The 21344-nt window shown below is 43.4% G+C and overlaps 1 protein-coding gene across 1 annotated transcript in view; it reads left to right on the plus strand.

Annotated features, from left to right (window-relative positions):
• m1ap (meiosis 1 associated protein) overlaps positions 1-21344 on the plus strand; it is a 115933-nt gene that overhangs the window by 43789 nt on the left and 50800 nt on the right. The window contains exons 6-7 of the mRNA XM_078555710.1: positions 1187-1343; positions 2507-2648. Of these exons, the coding sequence (XP_078411836.1) occupies positions 1187-1343; positions 2507-2648 (299 nt within the window). The remainder of the gene's footprint in view (positions 1-1186; positions 1344-2506; positions 2649-21344) is intronic.

Raw genomic sequence — 21344 nt, forward strand, 5'->3', positions numbered from 1 at the left:
CTAGAACTAGGGGGCACAGTTTCAAAATAAGGGGTCTCCCACATAAGAAGAGGATGGGAGGAATTTCTTCTCTCAGAGTGTTGTTAGTGTTTGGAATTCACACTCCCAGCGAGCAGTGGAGGCTGGGTCACTGAATATATTCAAGGCTGTGTTGGATTTTTGATTGACAAAGGAATCACTTTGGAAGGAGTAATTTGACAAGGAAGTATTCAATGAACGGCATGACACTAGGAAGTTCTGAGGAACAAAGGGACCTTGGCGTGTGTGTCCATAGATCTCTGAAGGCGGAGGGGCATGTTAGTGGGGTGGTGAAAAAGGCATATGGGACACTTGCCTTTATCAATCGAGACATAGATTACAAAAGTAGGGAGGTCATGTTGGAGCTGTATAGAACCTTGGTGAGGCCACAGCTGGAGTACTGTGTGCAGTTCTGGTCGCCACATATAGAAAGGATGTAATTGCACTGGAGGGGGTGCAGAGGAGATTCACCAGGATGTTGCCTGGGATGAAACATTTAAGTTGTGAAGACAGATTGGATAGACTTGGGTTGTTTTCATTGGAGCAGAGAAGACTGAGAGGCGACCTGATCAAGGTGTACAATATTATGAGGGGCATGGACAGGGTGGATAGGGAGCAGCTGTTCCCCTTAGTTGAAGGGTCAGTCTTGAGGGGACACAAGTTCAAGGCGAGGGGCAGGAGGTTTGGGGGGATGTGAGGAAAAACTTTTTTACCCAGAGTGGTGAAGGTCTGGAATGCGCTGCCTGGGAAGGTGGTGGAGGCGGGTTGCCTCACATCCTTTAAAAAGTACCTGGATGAGCACTTAGCATGCCATAACATTCAAGGCCATGGGCTAAGTGCTAATAAATGGGATTAGGTAGATAGGTCAGGTGTTTCTCATATGTCAGTGCAGACTCGATGGGCCTCTTCTGCACTGTGTGATTCTGTGAATCAAGGGTTATGGACCAGGTAGGAAATTGGATTTAAGGCCACATCAGATCAACCACGGTCTTATTGACTAGCTGAGCAGGCTCGATGTGGCGAATGGCCTACTCCTATTTTTGCTTCTATTTCTTATGTTCTTATTCTTTATTTCCACAACTTGTCTTTTCACCAGTTACCAATATAGGGAAGATCTAAAATGTAAAAATAATGTGGTCTACATAATTTATTTCTTTCTCATTCGTAGCCTGTCTGAAATGTGATGTTCAGGAGAGACTTATCAGTCCTGCGCTCCTTCCTGGGCCAACAACCTTCACTGAGAAAACTGAGAGCCTCCGAGACTACCAGAATACAAACAAAGCAACAAACACAGGACCTCTGCAGCACAAACTCCAAGTTATAAAGTAAGTAGCCTTCTTCTAGTTAGATCGCAGCTAGAGTACAGTATTGGAAGGATGTGGTCGCTCTATAGAGCATACAAAGAAGATTTCTGTGGGTATTGCCAGGAATGGAGAATTTTAACTATGAAGAAAGATTGGATAGGCTGGGGTTGTTTTGTGTTGCACAGAGAAGGCTAGGGGAGGTTTAATTGAAGTATAAAATTATGAGAGGCCTAGGTAGAGTTGGTTGTAAGAACCTGTTTCCATTCACAGAGAGGTCAATAACTAGGGTATATAGATTTAAAGTAATTGGTAAAAGGATTATAGGACAGTTGAGGAGTGGTGGGGTCTGGAACTCATTGCCTGAAAGGATGGAAGATGCAGAAACCCTCATTGCATTAAAAAAATTGGATATGCATTTGAGATGCCATAATCTTCAGGGTTGTGGACCAAGAGCTAGAAGGTGGAATTAATACAAGTTGTTGATTAGGCTGGATAATTCTTTCTCAGCTGGCATGGACATGATGAATAGCTCCTTCTGTGCATATGTTTCCTTGTTTTTATGCTTTTTCTTCTGACCAATGCAGCACAGTTTGTTATCAAGGTTTCCATTTTAGTCCATAGATCCGCCCCTCCATATACCTGTAACCCCACTAGATCTCTGAGTTCCTCCAATTCTGACCTCTTGTATATCCCTGATTTTCATCACTCTACCACAGGAAGCCATGCCTTTGGCTGCCTAGGCCCTAAGTTCTGGAATTCCATCCTTAAACCTCTCCCCCTCCTTTTCCCCACTTTCTTTAAACCAATCCTTAAAACATAGCTAAAACAAAAATACCTGGAAAAACACAGTAGGTCTGGCAGCATCTGCAGAGAGGAGCACAGTTAACGTTTCGAGTCCGAAACGTTAACTGTGCTCCTATCCGCAGATGCTGCCAGACCTGCTGAGTTTTTCCAGGAATTTTTGCTTTTGTTTTGGATTTCCAGCATCCGCAGTTTTTTGCTTTTATCTTAAGACATAGCTCTTTGATTTAGCTTTTGGCCACCTGTCCTAATATCTTTTTCTATGGCTCGGTGTCACATTTTGCCTGATAACCTTTCTTTAGCATGCATTTTTCACCTCTGAAATGGACACCGGGCAGTCAAATTTCAAGCCCTAGATGCTTATTTACATCCTTACCTTATAGGGCTCTGAAAGCTGACGGTGTTTGTGAATCCATATTATATGGGCTGCCACTTATCATCAGACCCACAAACTGTTGGAAGCTGGACTGGGATGAACTGGAGACAAACCACCAAAACTTTCATGCACTCTGTCATTCTTTGAAGGTAGGAATGAGAAGCAAAAAGCCATTACTAAATAATAAGAGTAAGGACAGGAAAATAATATTTTATAGCTGCAATGTGAAAAGGTCTGAAACTAATTTCACTGCTGCTTACTTTTCATTAAATCTAATGAAAAACATCAAACATTGAAGTGGCTCATTGATTCATAGATGGAGACACCCATTTATTCATATTGTAGGCTTTCAGATGACAATCTCACTCAATATTTAATATTAATGATCAGCTTATGTCAGGAATTGTAAGTATAGTTGCACCAGATAGAATTGCTGTAGTGAGCTTTTGTTAATATAAATTATACATTCACTATTAAAGATTGGTTCTGCAATGATTGTAATGACTATACAAGATCAGGCATGAAATATAGATATTACTTTATTAACTGTCCATGAGAAAAAGATGAGTATAATAAATATGCATTAAATATAGCAAACAGAAGGTTGTCGGTTGAAGCACCACACCAGAGACCTGAGTACAAAATTTGGACTGGCACTTCAGTGCAGTACTGATGGAGGTACCATCTGCCAAATGAGACTTTTAAGTTGAGGCCCCAACAATCATCTTCTCAGGTGCATGTAAAAGATCATATGCCAGTATTTAACTGAAATCTACAGTTGAAATTCTCAAGTTCACAGCCTTAAGCAGGGTTTTAACAAGGTCTCCACTGGATGAGCAATTAGGCTAAGTTAATTAAAGAAGCAGCTGAAACTGGTTCTTCTGTAACTGGGTTAGCTCACCTTTGTCATAGGAGCATATAAAGCCAGCCAACTTAGTGCGACTTATAGTTGAATGCGACTTAGAATAGAATTCTGGGAGTTGGGTGATTAAGGGAGTTGGAGAAGAGAGGGTGTGAAGGGAAGGAGGTGCTCTTTTACTTTTGGCTTTGGCATTTGATAAAGCAAAAGGAGTGGCGACCTTAAAGAGCAAGGGGAACCAGGTCCGAGACCAGAGCGGGACCGGGAGCCAGTACAAGAGGAGCGGCAGCCTTGGTGAGTAGGACCAGGCGAGTATTTCTACTGTCCAATCTTTAAAGTTCAGATTAAATAGTGTTTAAAGTTTAGATTAAGTAGTGTTTAAAGTATAAGAAGTAAGGTCCCTAGCCTATATTTAATATTCCTTAAACTAGATGAAGTAAAAGTAAAGAGAGTAATTAAAGAGTAAATTATGGCGGGGCAGTTCCGCCATGTGGAATGCGCCTCCTGTGTGATGTGGGAAGTTAGGGAAACTTCCAGAGCCCAGGGCGACCACGTGTGCAGGAAGTGTCTCCAACTGCAGCTACTTGAAATCCATGTTTCAGAGCTGGAGCTGTGGCTGAAGTCAATGTGGAACATCTGCAAGGCTGAGATCTTCTTGGGTAGCACGTACCATGAGGTGGTCACACTGCAGGTAAAGAGTGCACAGGCAGAAATGGAATGGAACCAGACAGAGTAAAAGCACTGGGCAGGTAGAGCAGGAGTCCACTGGGTCCATCTCTCTCTCTAACAGATTTTCCATTTTGGGTACTGCTGGGGGAGATGGTTTCTCAGGGGAATGGAGCAGGCGCCAAGCCCATGGCACCACAAATGACTCAGCTGCACGGGGTTGGGGGTGTGGGATAAAAGAGCAGGAGAGCAATAGTGATAGGGATTCTATCATAAGGGGAACAGATAGACATTTCCGCAGCTGCAAACATGACACCAGGATGGTATGTTGCCTCCCTGGTATCAGGGTCAAGGATGTCACCAAGCAGCTGCAGGATATTCTGAAGGGGGACGGTGAACAGCCAGAGGTTGTGGTCCATATCGGTATCAATGACATAGGCAAAAAGAGGGAAGAGGTCCCGAAAGCAGAATATAGGGAACTAGGAAATAAATTAAAAAACAGGCCCTCAAAGATAGCAATCTCAGGATTACCCCTTGTGCCACGTGCTAGCGAGATCAGGAATAGGAGAATAGACCAGATGAATGCGTGGCTGGAGAGATGGTGTAGGAGGGAGGGATTTAGATTCCTGAGGCATTGGGACTGATTCTGGGGAAGATGGGGACTGATTCTGGGGAAGATGGGACCTGTACAAGCTGGATGGGTTGCACCCCAGCAGGACCAAGACCAATATCCTTACAGGGGTATTCACTAGTAACGGGGGAAGGGTTTAAACTGGAGTGGCAGGGGGATGGAAACCTGAGCAGGGAGACACAGGAGAGGGAAACAAAGATAGAAATGAAGGACAATAAAATAGAAAGCAGAAGTGGAAGGCAGAGGAAAAAAAGGGCTAGCAGCAAATAGGGCCATAGTACAAAAATAGATGTGTAAAAATTTTAAAAAGACAAATCTAAAAGCACTGTATCTGAATGCACGGATCATTTGCAATAAGGTAGATGAACTAGCAGCCCCAATAGATGTTAACAGGTAAAATATGATTGCAATTAAGGAGAAATGGCTGCAGGGTGACCAATACTGGGAACTGAAATTCGATGTTTAGGAAGGAATATGAGGTAGGGTGGCATTGTTAGTTAAGGATTAAATCAGTGCAATAGTGAGAAAGGATATTGGCTCAGAAAATCTAGATGTAGAATCAGTCTGGGTGGAGCTAAGAAGCGACAAGGGGCAGAAAACATTAGTGGGAGTTGTCTATAGGCCTCCAAATATTAATGGTAAGATAGGAGGTGGCATTAAACAGGAAATTAGAGATGCATGTTACAAGGGTGCTACAGTAATCATGGGTGATTTTAATCTGCATATAGATGGGCAAATCAAATTAGCGATAATACTGTAGCAGATGAATTCCTGGAGTGTGCATGAGATGGTGTTTTTAGACCAGTACATCCAGGAACAGGCTATCCTAGATTTGATATTGTGCAATGAGAAGGGGTTAACTAATAATCTTGTTGTGCGAGGTCCTTTCAGGAACAGTGAACATAACATGATAGAATTCTTCATCAGGATGGAAAGTGAAGTAGTCCAATCCGAAACTAAGGTTGTAAATCTAAACAAAGGAAACTATGAAGGTATGAGGGGTGAATTGGCTACAATAGATTGGGGAACTTCATTAAAAGGCATGACAGTGGATAGGCAATGGCTAATATTTAAAGAATGAATGTATGCATTGCAATAGTTATACATACCTTTCTGGCACAAAAACACAACAGGAAAAGCAGCCCAACCATGGCTAGCAAAAGAAATTAAGGATAGTATTAGATACAAAGAGGAGCCATATAAAGTTGCTAGAAAAAGTAGCAAGCCTGAGGATTGGGAGCAGTTTAGAATTCATCAGAGGACTAAGAGATTGATTAAGAGGGGAAAAATAGAGTATGAGAGTAAACTTGCAAGGAACATAAAAACAGACTGTAATAACTTCTATAAGTATGTAAAAAGAAAAAGATTGGTGAAGACAAATGTAGGTCCCTTACATTCCAAAACAGGAGAATTTATAATAGAGAACAAGGAAATGGCAGATCAATTAAACAACTACTTTAGTTCTGTCTTCACGGAGGAAGAAATGCTAGGAAACTAAGGGTTTAGTGAGAAGGACGAATTGAAGGAAATTAGCATTCCTAAAAAAAATAGTGCTGAAGAAAATAATGGGACTGAAAATTGATAAATCCCCAGGGCCTGATAATCTACATCCCCGGGTACTAAAGGAGGCGGCCATGGAAATAGTGGATGCATTGGTTGTCAGCTTCCAAACTTCTATAGATTCTGGATCAGTCCTGGCAAATTGGAAGGTGGCAAATATAATCCCACTATTTAAAAAAGGAGAGAGGGAGAAAACAGAGAATTACAGACCAGTTAGCCTAACATCAGTAGTAGGGAGAATGCGAGAGTTTATTATAAGGGATGTGATAACAGTACACTTAGAAAATATCAATGGGATTAGACAAAGCCAACATGGATTTATGAAAGGGAAATCATGTTTGACAATCCTACTGGAGTATTTTGAGGACGTAATTAGCAGAATAGATAAGGGAGAACCAATTGATGTGGTGTATTTGGATTTTCAGAAAGCTTTTGATAAAGACCCATATAAGAGATTAGTGTGCAAAATTAAAGCACATGGGATTGGGGGTGATATATTGGCATGGATTGAGAATTTGTCAACAGAGAGTTGAAATAAATGGGTCTTTTTCAGAGTGGCAGGCGGTGACTAATGGGGTACCGCAGATATCAGTGTTTGGGCCTCAGCTAGTCACAATATATGTCAATGATTTGGATGAGGGAACTAAATGCAATATTTCCAAGTCCATGTGTGTAATATCCAGAGTGTAATAAGCAGCCTAAGGCATCAAAGGCAAGCACAACAAATGATAGCATCTACCCTTACCACCAAACAAGCTTAAATGTCAACAGGATACACACAGAACATGCTGGAATATGGGACCCATACTTGTCCTATATAAGTAAACCTATAAAAGATACAAAACAGTGGAGCTCCTGGAGAAGTTTAATCTTGAAGGAGTCCCTGATATGTGATTTAAAATGTTGTAATTGGTATCTATTTTCCAAATGTAATGTATATAACCACAGTTGGTTTATTATTGTGTTGATTTGATTTAATAAAGAAGTATTAGCCGGATGGTTCAGCGTAAAACTGTGACAAAGCTAAACTAACCCCCACCCCCTCATCCTTCTTGACCTTTCTGCAGTCTTTAGCACAGATGGCCACATCCTCCTTTAACACCTTTCACCTGTTTCTGTTCTTATCTAAAACAAAAACAGAATTACCTGGAAAAACTCAGCAGGTCTGGCAGCATCGGCGGAGAAGAAAAGAGTTGACGTTTCGAGTCCTCATGACCCTTCAGCAGATGCTGCCAGACCTGCTGAGTTTTTCCAGGTAATTCTGTTTTTGTTTTGGATTTCCAGCATCCGCAGTAGTTTTTTGTTTTTATCTCTGTTCTTATCTAGTTAATCACTTGCAAGAGTATCACTTGCAATGGCTTTCTTCGCACTGCTGCACCTTTACTTTTGGTGTCCTTCAAGGACCCCTTGGCAACATCATTGAAAGCACAGCTTTCATATGTACACTGACAACACCCAGCTCCACTGTTACTGATTAACGTTTTCGGTGTCTCTCCCCACCCATAATGGTGCCAGTGCCCACCAATCCTATGCTAATTAGGTGCCCTTCTCCTGAATCGAAAGCTCTGGGAGGGTTAGCGCTAAAGGCCAGCAGTGGGACAATTCTGAACAATTGCAAGACCAAAGTATTTTCAGGAGTGAGGAAGTATGAATCCAAGAATACTTTGCAGCTCTGTGCAGTCGTGAAATTCACTTGGGTTCGTCGCTTACACTTTCACCATGACAAACAAACATTTTTTCAATTTCCTGAAGAGCAAATACCCAACATATGGGGCAGAACTGGGCGCATGCCCAACCAGATCGGACATGAAATCGCACGAGAAGAAGTCGGACAAGCGTCCCGATGTCATCCCGCTCTTGCACAACACTTAGGTCGACGGGTGCACGCAACAGTTTTCTTCTTGGAAGGTTGATAATCGGCCTGCTTCAACACTTTCTCACCATTCCCAAAGTGGGTAAAAAGTCTGTGAAGGTATGAAACAAATCAACAGAGGTGAGAGTGCTACCAACTGAGCCATGGCTGTCACAAGCATGGGACACATAGGCAGCGATAGAGCAGCAATGCACAGCAGGAGAGAGGAGCCTTTAAAAACAGTGTGGGAGGAAGAGGCAGAGCAGCAAGGCAGGGCAGGAAAGAGGAGCCTTCATAAACAATATGGGAAGCACTGGTAGTGGCAAAGCACAGCAGAAGAGGAGGAGCCTTTGAACACAGGGAAACACTGGTGAAAGGCAGGGAGATATCACAAAGTGATGCCACAGGACAAGGAGTCACATGGAGTTAGTACTCTGGTAAGCTTTTAATCTTTATTGTAATCTAACTAAATTAATCAACTAAAAGTAAGGATATATAATATCAATTAATTAATGGAAAACTAAAGCCAATTTGACAATTTATCATATTTTACAGTGTTCAATTAATTAATCAATTCTAGGGATAGAGTTAAAATTAAAAAGAAAGGAATAGCAACACAAGGTTCTGAACTTTCCAATAAAGTAAAATATGAGGTGTACAGGTAATCAGCTAAGTAAAACATTTAAGTTAACTGCCCTATAAAATAAAGTGATGTCAGCACAAGGCAAGAACCTGATTGGCAAACAGCTGGTGATTCCTAAACAAAAACAGAAAATGCTGGAAAAACTCAGCAGGTCTAACAGCTTTGTGGAGAGAAAAACAGAATTAACATTTTGAGTCCGTATGACTCTTCTTCCTCTTTTATCTTAGCTGGTGATTCTTTATTTATTTATTTAAGTCTTAATTTTATCTCTGTTAAGTCTCTAATAAGTGGAGGCAGGGAAGTTCAGTCGGGTGAAATGCACATCCTGTTCCATGTGGGAACTCCAGAACATTTCTCATTTCATGGGCAACCATATGTGCAGGAAGGATTATTAGCTAGAGCAGTGTATCTGTGAGATTGAGAGTGTCATGGATATGGTAACCCTGCGGTTTAAGGTTAGAAAGGCAGATAGGGAATAGAAAACTCCTAGACAATCAAGAAAAACCAAACAGGTAGTTCAGAAGTCCTCTGAGCACACCTCGCTCTCCAACCAGGAACCAGTTCTGAATACTGGTGAGAGTGATAATTCCTCTGGGGAACACAGCCAGCACCAAGTCCATGGCACCATGGCTACCTCAACTGGAGAGGGGCAGGAGGAGGATTGGAAAAGCAATGTGTTATGATCTCAGCTGAGGTTACCCCTGGGTTCCCAGAGTGGAACCCAGCTTGATAGATCCTAACTTGTATTTGTTTGTTTAGATATGCGGAGAGTAGCTACTGAACAGAGTCACAGGAGTCAGCTGATGAACTTTTAACAAAAGAATAAAACATATATTAAACAAGAAAAGATGAACAATATTACAATACTCTTTCACCCACAACTATACCTTTACAGATATATACAGATTTGTAAGGATAACACAAGTTACAAAAGCTATCTTATCCTCTAATGTCCACAATAAGATCAGATATGCTAAGGCCAGAGTGGACAGGGAGCAGCTACTTTTAGGTTAATCTGTGTCAGAGCAGTGGGACTCATTCAAGAAGCAAATAGGGAGAGTACAGGGCCAACATATTCCAGTAAAGACAAAGGCTGGGACCAACAAAGCCAGGGAACCCTGGATGTCGAGGGATGCACAGGATTGGATAAAGAGAAAAAGGGAGTCTTATGGCAGATACCAAGGGCTCAAAACAGTGGAAGCTCTAGAGGAGTATAGAATGTGTAGGGAGCAACTTAAAAAGGAAATTAGGAGAGCAAAAAGGAGGCATGAAGAAAACATTGGCAGGTAAAATAAAGGAAAATTCAAAGTTATTTTACAGGTACATTAAGAGTAAGAGGATAACTAGGGAAAGAGTAGGGCCCATTAAGGACCATAGTAGTAATTTGTGTGTGGAGTGAGAAGACGTAGATAGGGTTCTAAATGAATACTTTGTGTCGATGTTCACAAGTGAGAGGGATGATATGGGTATGGAAATCAGGCAGAAGGACTGTGATATAATTAAAGAAATTAGCATAGAAAGGGAGGAGCTTCTAAGTGGTCTGGCAGGCTTAAAAATAGATAAATCTCCAGGCCCGGTTGAAATGTATTCCAGGCTGTTGAGTGAGGCAAGGGAGGAGCTAGCAGGGGCACTGGCAATAATTTTTAATCCCTCTCTGGCCACAGGAGAGGTGCCAAAGGACTGGAGGACAGCCAATGTGGTACCGTTATTCAAGAAGGGAGAAAGGGTTAAACCAGGGAACCACAGGCCAGTCAGTCTAACCTCAGTGGTGGGGAAACTATTAGAAGCAATTCTGAGGGACAGACTTAATCTACACTTGGAGATGCAGGGATTAATCAAGGACAGACAGCATGGTTTTGTTAAGGGGAGGTCATGTCTGACCAATTTGATTGAATTTTTCAAAGAGATGACCAGGTGTGTAGATGAGGGCAATGCATTTGACGTAATATACTTGGACTTCAGCAAGGCTTTTGATCAAGTCCCGCATGGGAAACTGATGGCGAAGGTAAGAGCCCATGGGATCCAAGGCAATTTGGCAAATTGGATCCAGAATTGGCTGAGTGGCTGGAAGCAGAGGGTGATGGTGGAGGGGTGTTTTTGTGACTGGATGCCTGTGCCCAGTGGGGTTCCACAGGGGTCGATGTTAGGCCCCTTGCTGTTTGTGGTATATATAAACGACTTAGACTTGAATGTAGGAGGGTTGATCAGTAAGTTCACGGGTGACTCGAAAATTGGTGGGGTGGTAAATAGTGAGGAGGATAGCCTTACATTACAGGAGAATATAGACTGGCTTGTCAGATGGACTGATCAGCGGCAAATGGAATTTAATCCGGATAAGTTTGAGGTGATGTACTTGGGCAGGACCAACAAAGAACGGGAATACACGATGAATGGTAGGACCCTGGGAAGTATCGAGGATCAGAGGGACCTTGGTGTGCATGTCCACTGGTCCCTTAAGGTAGCGGGACAGGCAGATAAGGTTAAGAAGGCATATGGAATATTTGCCTTTATTAGCCGAGGCATAGAGTATAAGAGCAGGGAGGTTATGCTGGAACTGTATAAAACGCTGTTTAGGCCACAGCTGGAGTATTGCGTGCAGTTCTGGAATCTGCATTATAGGAAGAATGTGATTGCACTAGAGAGAGTGCAGGGGAGATTTACCAGGATGTTGCCTGGGCTGGAGAGTTTTAGTTATGAGGAGAGATTGGATAGACTGGGGTTATTTTCCCTGGAGCAGAAGAGATTGAGGGGGGACATGATTGAGGTGTATAAAATTATAAGGGGCATAGACAGGGTAGACAGGAAGGAACTTTTCTCCTTGGTTGAGGGATCAATAACCAGGGGGCATAGATTTAAGGTAAGGGGCAGGAGGTTTAGAGGGAATGTGAGGAAGAATTTTTTCACCCAGAGGGTGGTAGGAATCTGGAACTCACTGCCTGAAAGGGTGATAGAGGCAGAAACCCTCATAACATTTAAGAAGTATTTGGACGTGCACTTGCAATGCCATGCATGCAAGGCTATGGGCCTAGTGCTTGAAAATGGGATTAGAATAGTTAGGTACTTGTTTGACCGGCACAGAGTCGATGGGCCGAAGGACCTTTTTCTGTGCTGTAGACCTCTATGATTATGAGTTCATGTATGAATAGGCACCCTGTGGTCAGACACACCACACTCTGAAATCAAGTAACAGATACCACCTCAACCAGATGCTATGGATCTCCTCAACTCCCCCCAGATGCTTGTCACACCATGAACCAACCAGCCTCACTGAACTCTGTCCTTCACAAGAGAGTTTACAATCTCCACTTTCCAGGAACTCGCTTTGGAATCTTCTCCCAAACCGACACTTTTTCTCAGACACCTTCTGCAAGGGTTCACCTCCTTCCACGCACTCTCTATCATTGACTCAGCATTAACAGTACACCACTGTGTCACATGCTCATAGCAAAGAGTTACAGACCTTCAGCCATCTCTTTGGACCTTCTTGCCTCTTGCACACTGTTCTCCCTTTAAATCTGCTTTCTGCAGCTTTTGTCTCTTTAAATCTGAAGCTTGGAGCCTTTCTCTCTGCCCCTCACTCTTAACTTCACTTAACAGGACCTTTTCCAAGTTTCTGTCCTTCCTTTGACTAGAAGGTCTTCTTGGGACTTTTGCCTGTTGCACTCCCCTGGATTTTAGAGTCTTTACTTTAGCTTGGAACTTGCTATCTGTTCCCTTCTAGGCTGATTCTGCTTCACAGTTGCCTTCGAACCAACTGAACTCAAACAGCTTCCGAAATCAAACTGCTGTTTCTCTTCTTCTGTGAGTGTCTGTGGGGGGGGGACCTGTCTCTCTGGACCCCTGTTGCTAGGCAACAGCACTGTACTTCTACTCTTGTTTGTTGAGCTTAGCGTCCAGCTGTAAAACTCAAATTAGAAATGCAAGCACCTTTTTAAAGTAAAACTTAAACTCAATTTGACCTTTCTTAACACACAGATACAGAAATACAAATCAAATTTAAACATTAAAGCTAAAACTCATTCACAACACCCACAAAATATAAATATAACTTACTTCAACTGTCCCTATTTCCTAACAAATATTAATACGAAATTCTACAGTTAAGTGGAAGGTCAGGTGTTTTTGCCACCACAGACATGAATCCAGGATTGTATGTTGCCTCCTTGGTATCAAGGATTTCACTGAGCAGCTGCAGAGCACTCTGAGGGGAAAAAGTGAAATAGCCAGGGGACATGGTCCATTTGGGTACCAAAGGTAGAAGGACCTGCAGGCAGATTTCAGAGAGTTAGAAAGAAAATTAAGAAGCAGGATCTCAAAGGTTGTAATCTCCAATTGTAATTGCTGCAGGTGCCACATGTGAGTTATTATAAAAATAGGGGGATAGGCCAGTTGAATGCGTGTCTGAAGAGATAATGCAGGAGGGAGGGCTTTAGATTTCTGGAACATTGGGACCACTCCTGGGTGAGATGGGACCTGCACAGGCCAAATGGATTTCATCTGAACGGAGCTGGGACCAATCTCGTTGTGGGCTATTTGCTACTGCTATTGGGGAGTGTTTAGACTAACTTGACGGGGGATGGAAACCAGGAGGCAACATTAGAGAGGAAAAACAAGGTACACATAGAGCTGGGAGAGACAGAGAGCCCTAGAGTAAAGAATAGTTAGGTGATGTCAGAGTAAGAGCAAATGCGATAAAATCAAAATTAGGTTTACAGTGCAAGTGTGTGAATGCACAAAGCGTGGTAAATAAGGTGGGTGAGTTTTTTTTATTCATTCACAGGATGTGGGCTTTGCTGGCTGGGCCAGTATTTATTGCCCATCCCTAATTGCCCTTGAGAAGGTGGTGGTGAGCTGCCTTCTTGAACCGCTGCAGTCCATGTGGTGTAGGTACACCCACAGTGCTATTAGGGAGGGAGTTCACAGAATCACACAGTGCAGAAGAGGCCCTTCAGCCCACTGAGTCTGCACCGACACGTGAGAAACACCTGACCTACCTATCTAATCCTATTTACCAGCACTTGGCCCATAGCCTTGAGTTCCAGGATTTTGACCCAGTGACAGTGATGGTGAGTGACTTGGAGGGGAACTTCCAGGTGGTGATGTTCCCATCTTTCTGCTGCCTTTGTGCTTCTAGATGGTAGTGGTCATGGGTTTGGAAGGTGCTGTCTAAGCAGCTTTGGTGAATTCCTGTAGTGCATCTTGTAGATGGTATACACTGCTGCTACTCTGCATCAATGGTAGAGGGAATGAATGTGCTAATCAAGCAAGCTGCTTTGTCCTGGATGATGTCAGGCTTCTTGAGTGGTGTGGTAGCTGCATTCTTCCAGGCAAGTGGGGAATATTCCATCACACTCCTGACTTGTGCCTTGTAGATGGTGGACAGGCTTTAGGGAGTCAGGAGGTTCGTTACTCATCGCAGGATTCCTAGCCTTTGACCTGTTCTTGTAACCACAGTATTTATATGGCTAGTCCAGTTCAGTTTCTTATCAATGGTAACCCCCCAAGATGTTGATAGTGGGAGAGTCAATGATGGTAATGCCATTGAACATCAAGAGTTGGAGGCACAGATAGTCATGTGGGAGTATGATATTGTGGTGATAACGGACCTGGCTTAAAAAAGGGCAGAAATGGGTACTAAATATTCTTGCAAAAAAGATATTGAGGAAAGATAGGGAAGGAAAGAAAGGAGGAGGGATGACAGTATTGATTAAGTACCCTTTATGTTACAGTGCTGGAGAGAGAGATGGAATGTCTTAGAGGGGTCAAGAACAGAACGTATTTGGTTAGAGATAAGAAAGAAAAGAGGTTTCATTACACTACTGGGTATATTCTTTAGGCTCCAATGAATGAGAAAAAGGTAGAGGAACAAACTTGCAAGGAAAATTATGATTCTGTGAGTATTGCTATGTCAGTCGTTTATTGGTTAGCTCTAATGCTTTCTGAATCTTTGGAATTCTCCACCCCGCAGAGTTGTGATGCTCCATCGTTGAATATATTTAAGGCTGGGATAGAAAGATTTTTGGTCTCCCAGGGAATTAAGGGATATGGCGAGCGGGTGGGAAAGTGGAATTGAAGCTGAAGATTATGATGCATTATCATATTGAATAGCGGAGCAGGTTTGTTGGGCTGTTTGGTCTACTCCTGCTCCTATTTCTTGTGTTCTCATGTTCTCTCTCTATTTTGGCACAACTCCACAGATGTTAGTGAGGATTATTTACAACAGTCCAGTAATTTCACGGAACCATTAACTGATCTTAGCTTTTTATTCCAGATTTATTTAATTGACTGAACTTAAATTCCCCACCTGCTGTAGTGGAATTTGAATTGACGTGCTCCAGATTATTAGTCCAGGCCTCAGGATTCCTAGTTCAGTAACATAATTATTAGACTACTGAAACCTACAAACTCCTGTGTGGCATCTTATGGAATACCTTCTGAAGTTCCGAATGTACTCCATCCACACATACCCTGCTACTTACACGCTCAAAAAACTCTAATTTGTCAAACATGATTTTCCTTTCATAAAGTCATGTTGACTCTGCCAAATCATTTTGTGATTTTCCAAGCGCCCTGTTACCACACCCTTATTAATGGATTCCAGCATTTTCCTGCTTCTGATGTCGGGCTAACTGGCCTATCGTTCCCTGTTTTCTCTCTCCTTTTTTTCTTGAGCAGCGCAGTTATATTTGCTTCCTTCCAATCCACGGGAATCATTCTAGGGAATTCTGGAAGATCTAAACCAATGCATCCACTATCTCTACAGCCACCTCTTTTAAAAATGCTAGGATGGAGGCCATCAGGTTCAGAGGATTTGTCGACTTTTATTCCCATTAATTTTTCTAGTACTTTATCTTTACTAATATTAATTATTTTACATTCTGCAATTGCATTAGTCTGTTCCTCACTGGAGTGTTCTTTGTGTCCTCTATTGTGAAGCTGGACTCAAGATATTTGTTTTGTAGTCATGATATTACCTTTATTCTCCATTATAATTTCTTCTCTCTCTGTCTCTAAGTCTCTTACTTTTATTCTTTTATACATGTAAAAGCTCTTACAATCTGATTTTATATTTCTTAGTAGTTAACTCACATATTCTATTTCCTCCCTCTTCACTAATTTGGTGGTCAACCTTTGATTATTTTTAAAACCCTCCCAATCCTCAGGTTTTTTGGCAACATTGTACATTTCTCCTATTAATCTAATACTATCCTACTCTGGTTAGCCATGGATGTACCACATTTCCAATGGAGATTTTATTCCTCAAAGTAATGTATATTCATTCAGAATTATGAATTATTTCTTTAAATGATGGCCATTGCTTATCTACCATCATAACTTTAAATCTAATTTCCCAATATACCTCAGCCACCTCGCCCCTCATACCCCCGTAATAGGCTTTGTTTAAATTCAAGACCCTATTTTAGCTCCTAGTCTCAAACTTGATGTGAAATTCTATTATATTATGATCACAAGCCCTAGCTGATCCTTTGCAATAGGATCACCAATTAGCCCTATCACGTTACACAATACCAGATCCCTAGTTGGTTCCTGGACATATTGTTTACAGAACTGTTTCAAATACATTCCATGAACTCATCCTCCAAGCTACTTTTGCCAATTTGGGTTTGCCCAGTTGATGTGAAGATTAAGGATCCCTATGATTATTGCATTACCCTTGCTACTTGCACCTTTAATTTCCTGATTGCCCAAAATTATCATTAATGTTTGAGGGTCTATCAGATAATAATCCCATGAATGTTTTCTGTCCCTTGTTATCCACTAGATCCACCCATACTTGAGGGCAATTAGCGATGGGCAATAAATGCTGACCTAGGCAGCAATGCCAACGTCCTGTGAACGAATAAAAAAATACTGACATTCTAAGATAAGACCCTTTCCCTTTACTGCCTTAGTCACATGCTTTACTCTCAAGGTTACTCCAGCTCTTTTTCTATTTTGCTTATCTTTTGTAAAATCACAGAGTGCAGAAGTGGCCCTTCGGCCTATTGAGTCTGCACCGACACGTGAGAAACACCTGACCTACCTACCTAATCCCATTTACCAGCTCTTGGCCCATTGCCTTGAATGTTATGACGTGCCAAGTGCTCATCCAGGTAAGTTAAGTCCCCTGATTACTTAGCCCCCAACCTTGGTCACCTGGCCACCACATTTCAGTAATGGCCACTAGATCAAACCCCTTAATCTCTATTTGTGCTATGAATTCATCTATCTTGTTATGAATGTTTTGTGCATTCAGATAAACAACCTTAAATCTTAACTTTTTACTATTTTTCCCTGATGGCCTTGTTCCAAAGAGACTTAGGGATCCATGTACATAGATCATAAAAATGTCATGTTCATGAACCCTTAAGTCTCTTTCGAACTGTTTATATTTTTCACCATTTAGAAAGTATGCATGACAATATCCTATAATACCTCTATATAAGAACAATAGGGCAAAATGGCAATATGTTTTATAAACACAACAGATTTTAGCAGTGGGACCAATTGACTGAACAAAATATGATGCAGTGCATTGCCGAGCTCAGATTCCATAGCAATTGCTTTCCTTTGTGGCTTTCTTGATGTCAGCAAATTTATATTGTGCATCTCATTGGTGGTACTCCTGGTCCCAGACACAACATTGACACACTTTGCCTCCCACATATGAAGCTATGCTGCTTGTGGGCCACTACTTCATCCACAAGCATAGATGCGTCACAGTTCTTATACACATATCTGTCCTATTCCCCTGCTTTGGACAACTGTTTTAGCCACCACAGCTGCTGTCATCACAATTATTAGACTTTTATGGCACTTGCTCTGTTATTATTTATTCTTTTTTTTCTTTGCTAGCCTGAGTGGCACAGGTATTAAATTATCGCCCAGCAGAGATATATAGAGCTGCATCTAGTTTGTGCAAACGCCCGCAGATTAGTGAAAAACCAAAATATTGCAGCTGCTGGGAATCTGAAAGAAAAACAGAAACCGCTGAAAGCGCTCAGCATGTCAGCCAGCATCTGCGGAGAGAGAAAACAGAATTAATATTTCAGGTGAATGACCTTCAACAGTTTTTAAGCAAGTGCAGAGCCAGGGAAACTAAGACATTTATACACAGTTCCATGCCAACTCCATGCTCACCCTTGCAGAGTGCAGAAGGTCATTGAATCTTTTAAGGTACTAGATCCAAGTGTGCAGCACAACATCCTGCCTGCTCACATGGGCAACCACCTCCATCCATGCCGCCTTCATGCGATGAGGTGGCTTCCTCTTACCATCCCGTGGGATTAATATCTCCCACTGGCTAGAACTATTATCAGCACCCTGCTGTCCAAGAAAATGGGAGATGTGGTTATGATCTGCAACTGTTGAACTCAGTGTTGAAGCTGGAAGGCTATAATCTGCCTAATCTGAAAATGAGGTGCTGTCCCTTGAGCTTCATTGGAACAGCGGAGGAGGCTGAGGGCGTGAGAGGCCAGAGTAGAAGTGGGATGGCCACTTTAATTCCCCACCCAACTTCCACTCTGACTTTGCACAAATTCAAGGCCCACCCTAATAACTCCAGAAGTGGAGAAATTAACTTTTCGAAAGGAAACTAGACGAGTACTTGAGAGAAAGAGGAATAGAAAGATATGCTAAAAGGCTGAACCGTGTAGATGGAACGGGAAGAAACTTGCATGAAGTATAAGTGCCAGCACTTTGGGCTAAATGGCCTATTTGCTATATATATATATCACATGTAATCTATGAAGCAAATTGAAATACAACAATAACCTCTTCTGCCGCTAGGACTTTATATCATTTCCACAGTTTACTGAGGACCTCATGTGGCAGGATCAATTTACTGCAGCATGGTGGAAAAGGAGAAACTACTGCTGCAATAGCTATAGTGAAACAATGTCATAGTGAAACATCTTCTCAAAGATCACCCGTTGTTCCATTTGTTAGTTTTTCCTGTCAGCCTTTGGTTCATTTTTATCCTGGTTCTTTAACCTGTTTACCAATTTTACCCTCTTATCCAATGAAGTTATCTTTCTTCCAATTTAGAAGTTCTAATTTAGCTTTTTCCTTTGCTATTCTCCATGGCCTGAATTTTACCCTTGGCATGGGCACGCAATCAGCAGGCCCGGAAGCTGATGCAAGATCCACCACTGCCCGCGATCGGATGCTGACTCCAATTACACGTTGGCTGACCAATTAATGGCTGGCCAGCATGAAATGCGCGCTGACGGTGGCTCAGCATTGCTGGCGGGAGCGTGGCAGGCACCAGGTCCAATGTGGTTCGGTAGGGGGGATTTAAAAGTGAACAGTGAGCTCCCTGAAGGCTGCCAAGAGGTGTTCAGGAGCCTCAGGGAGCTTTCTGACATTGTCTGGAAGGAGTAATAAATTTCATGATTTATGCGGCCTCAGGACCCACAGTCCACGCCAGACGGGAGGGCAATGCCAGTGGGCACTTTACCCACTGCTTCTCAGACGATTGCCTGCGTGCTCTGCTAGAGACAGTGAGTGCTCAGTGGGAGATATTAATCCCACGGGATGGTAAGAGGAAGGCACCTCATCACATGAAGAAGGCATGGATGGAGGTGGCTGCCCATGTGAGCAGGCAGGATGTTGTGCGCCACACTTGGATCTAGTACCGTAAAAGGTTCAATGACCTTCTGCGCTCTGCAAGGGTGAGCACGGAGTTGGCATGGAACTGTGTATAAATATCTTAGTGGGTGGCCAGACTTTGTGGCGTGCACGGGTGAGAGATGCAGAGTGCCAAATGGCACATATCCCTGTGCCGTCAAAGCTTGGGAAATGTGCTCGCTTAGCTTGGATGTGTGCAAGGGTGGGCTGTACCAACCTGGGGGTGGTGGCAAAGCTGGTATGGTGTGGCAGGTAGAGGGCGGACTAATGAAAGCACTTTTGTCCATACAAGAGAAGGAAATCATAATGCACAGGAACGTGCATGAACAGATGGTGGGCTGCCCAACCTCATGATCCTATCGAAGTTTGAGGCAGAGGCCCTTCATTTGGCGTGCAAGGTCCACAGTTGGCGGAGAAGCAGGGGTCTCGGAGTAAGGTAAGGGTCCAGTGGACAGGGAAGAGACGGGGGGGGAGTGGATAAGAGATGTAGGGAATGAAATGTTCAAACCAAGAGTCCCCCTTGCTGGTCCATTTACAATGCTTCACTGAAGCAGTTGTCCATTGTGACAAGCAGCTGCAGTGCATGCACCATGCCTTTGTAATGATGTTTGCAACTGACAGTTTCTCTTCCTCCCACAGATGCGCCATCCTCACGGTGCGCCACAGACCCTGAGGACCCTCCCTTGACCCCCTGAGGAGGAGCCGCAGACAGATGAACCCGCGTTACATACTCTCTCCTTAGCATGGACACAGGCACGATCCTGGCAATAGCATGTTGGATCGGATGGGAGTGCCCAGTGGTGAGGATATATCACACTCTCATGAGGAGCTGGCGGAGGCAGAGAGGCCACAGGGCACCGGCAGTTGCAGGATCACTGAAGTGCTGAGTCCAAGGCAGATGATGAGCCTCTGGAGTCATCCATCAGGCGGCAGATGCTGGATGTCCAGCGGGAAGATCTGGCAGACATCCCTGAGGGTTTGTGTACCATGGTCTCTGTCCTGGAGGAGTCCATGTGGAGCATGAGCACTGTGTTCACTCGAAGTTCCAAACGCACAGTCTCTGCCATAGAGTCTGGCGACTCTCATGGAGAGGCAGCTCCAGGAACAGAATCAGGGGTTTCTGGGGTTGCGTTTGGACCTGCAAGCCCACACACTGGCAGTGATCTCAGCAGGTCAATGCCAGTGTGAGAGATGGATAAGGCACCTAGTAACTCTGCTAGGTGCCTGTCCATCGATGGTGAGCAGGGAGGTTCAAACTAAGCTCACATTGGCGGATGAGCTGCAGCTCGCATCGTTCTGGATGATGGCAGCAGCTCCTCCACCCCGCTGCCAGTGACCGTCGCATCTGTTGAGAATGCGACGACTGAGGAGTGCCCAGCCATGGCATGGATGCTCCCACCCATACGGTGATTGCACAGGCTCTGCCAACCAGAGGACGGCTGCCAAGGTCATCAAGGACGATAGGATTTCATAGTCAACAGGTGGTCTCCAATGCTTCTACCAGTGAGGTGGGGTTGTGGGGGAGGAACCAAGATGCAGCACTTGCAAATGGAAGATTAAGTCACTTTAAGCACAAAAGGGGTTGTCATGGGTGAAGTAACTTCCATTGAGATCGTTCTGTTTAATTTGTATGTTCGAGACCAACATATAAACACCTCATTATGTGTAATGGCCTGAATGTGCTTCATGTCTTTCTGAGGTGATGGGCCTGGGAGTTGCATGTGATACAGGGGAAGGGCTGCAAACTTTATTTCAAGGATCATAACTTGACTTAAGGGTGACAGGATGGCCTCGTCAGGAACGATCAGTGAGGTGGCATCACCCTTGCCCTCACTTTCAAGCCATGCCTTGGACGCCTAGCTGAAAGGCCTCCCTGGTTTCCCTGTCTTCTAAGGTCCCTCACTTCTGCATGCACTTCCTCACCTTGGGGCTCCTCTGCCTCCTCCTTAGACCCAGCATTTGAGTCGCCCTCTGCAGCCTCTGGAGCAGCATCGCTGTCTTCATT

This window comes from Cetorhinus maximus, chromosome 1 (genome assembly GCF_964194155.1).
Source record: "Cetorhinus maximus chromosome 1, sCetMax3.hap1.1, whole genome shotgun sequence".
NCBI lineage: Eukaryota > Metazoa > Chordata > Chondrichthyes > Lamniformes > Cetorhinidae > Cetorhinus > Cetorhinus maximus.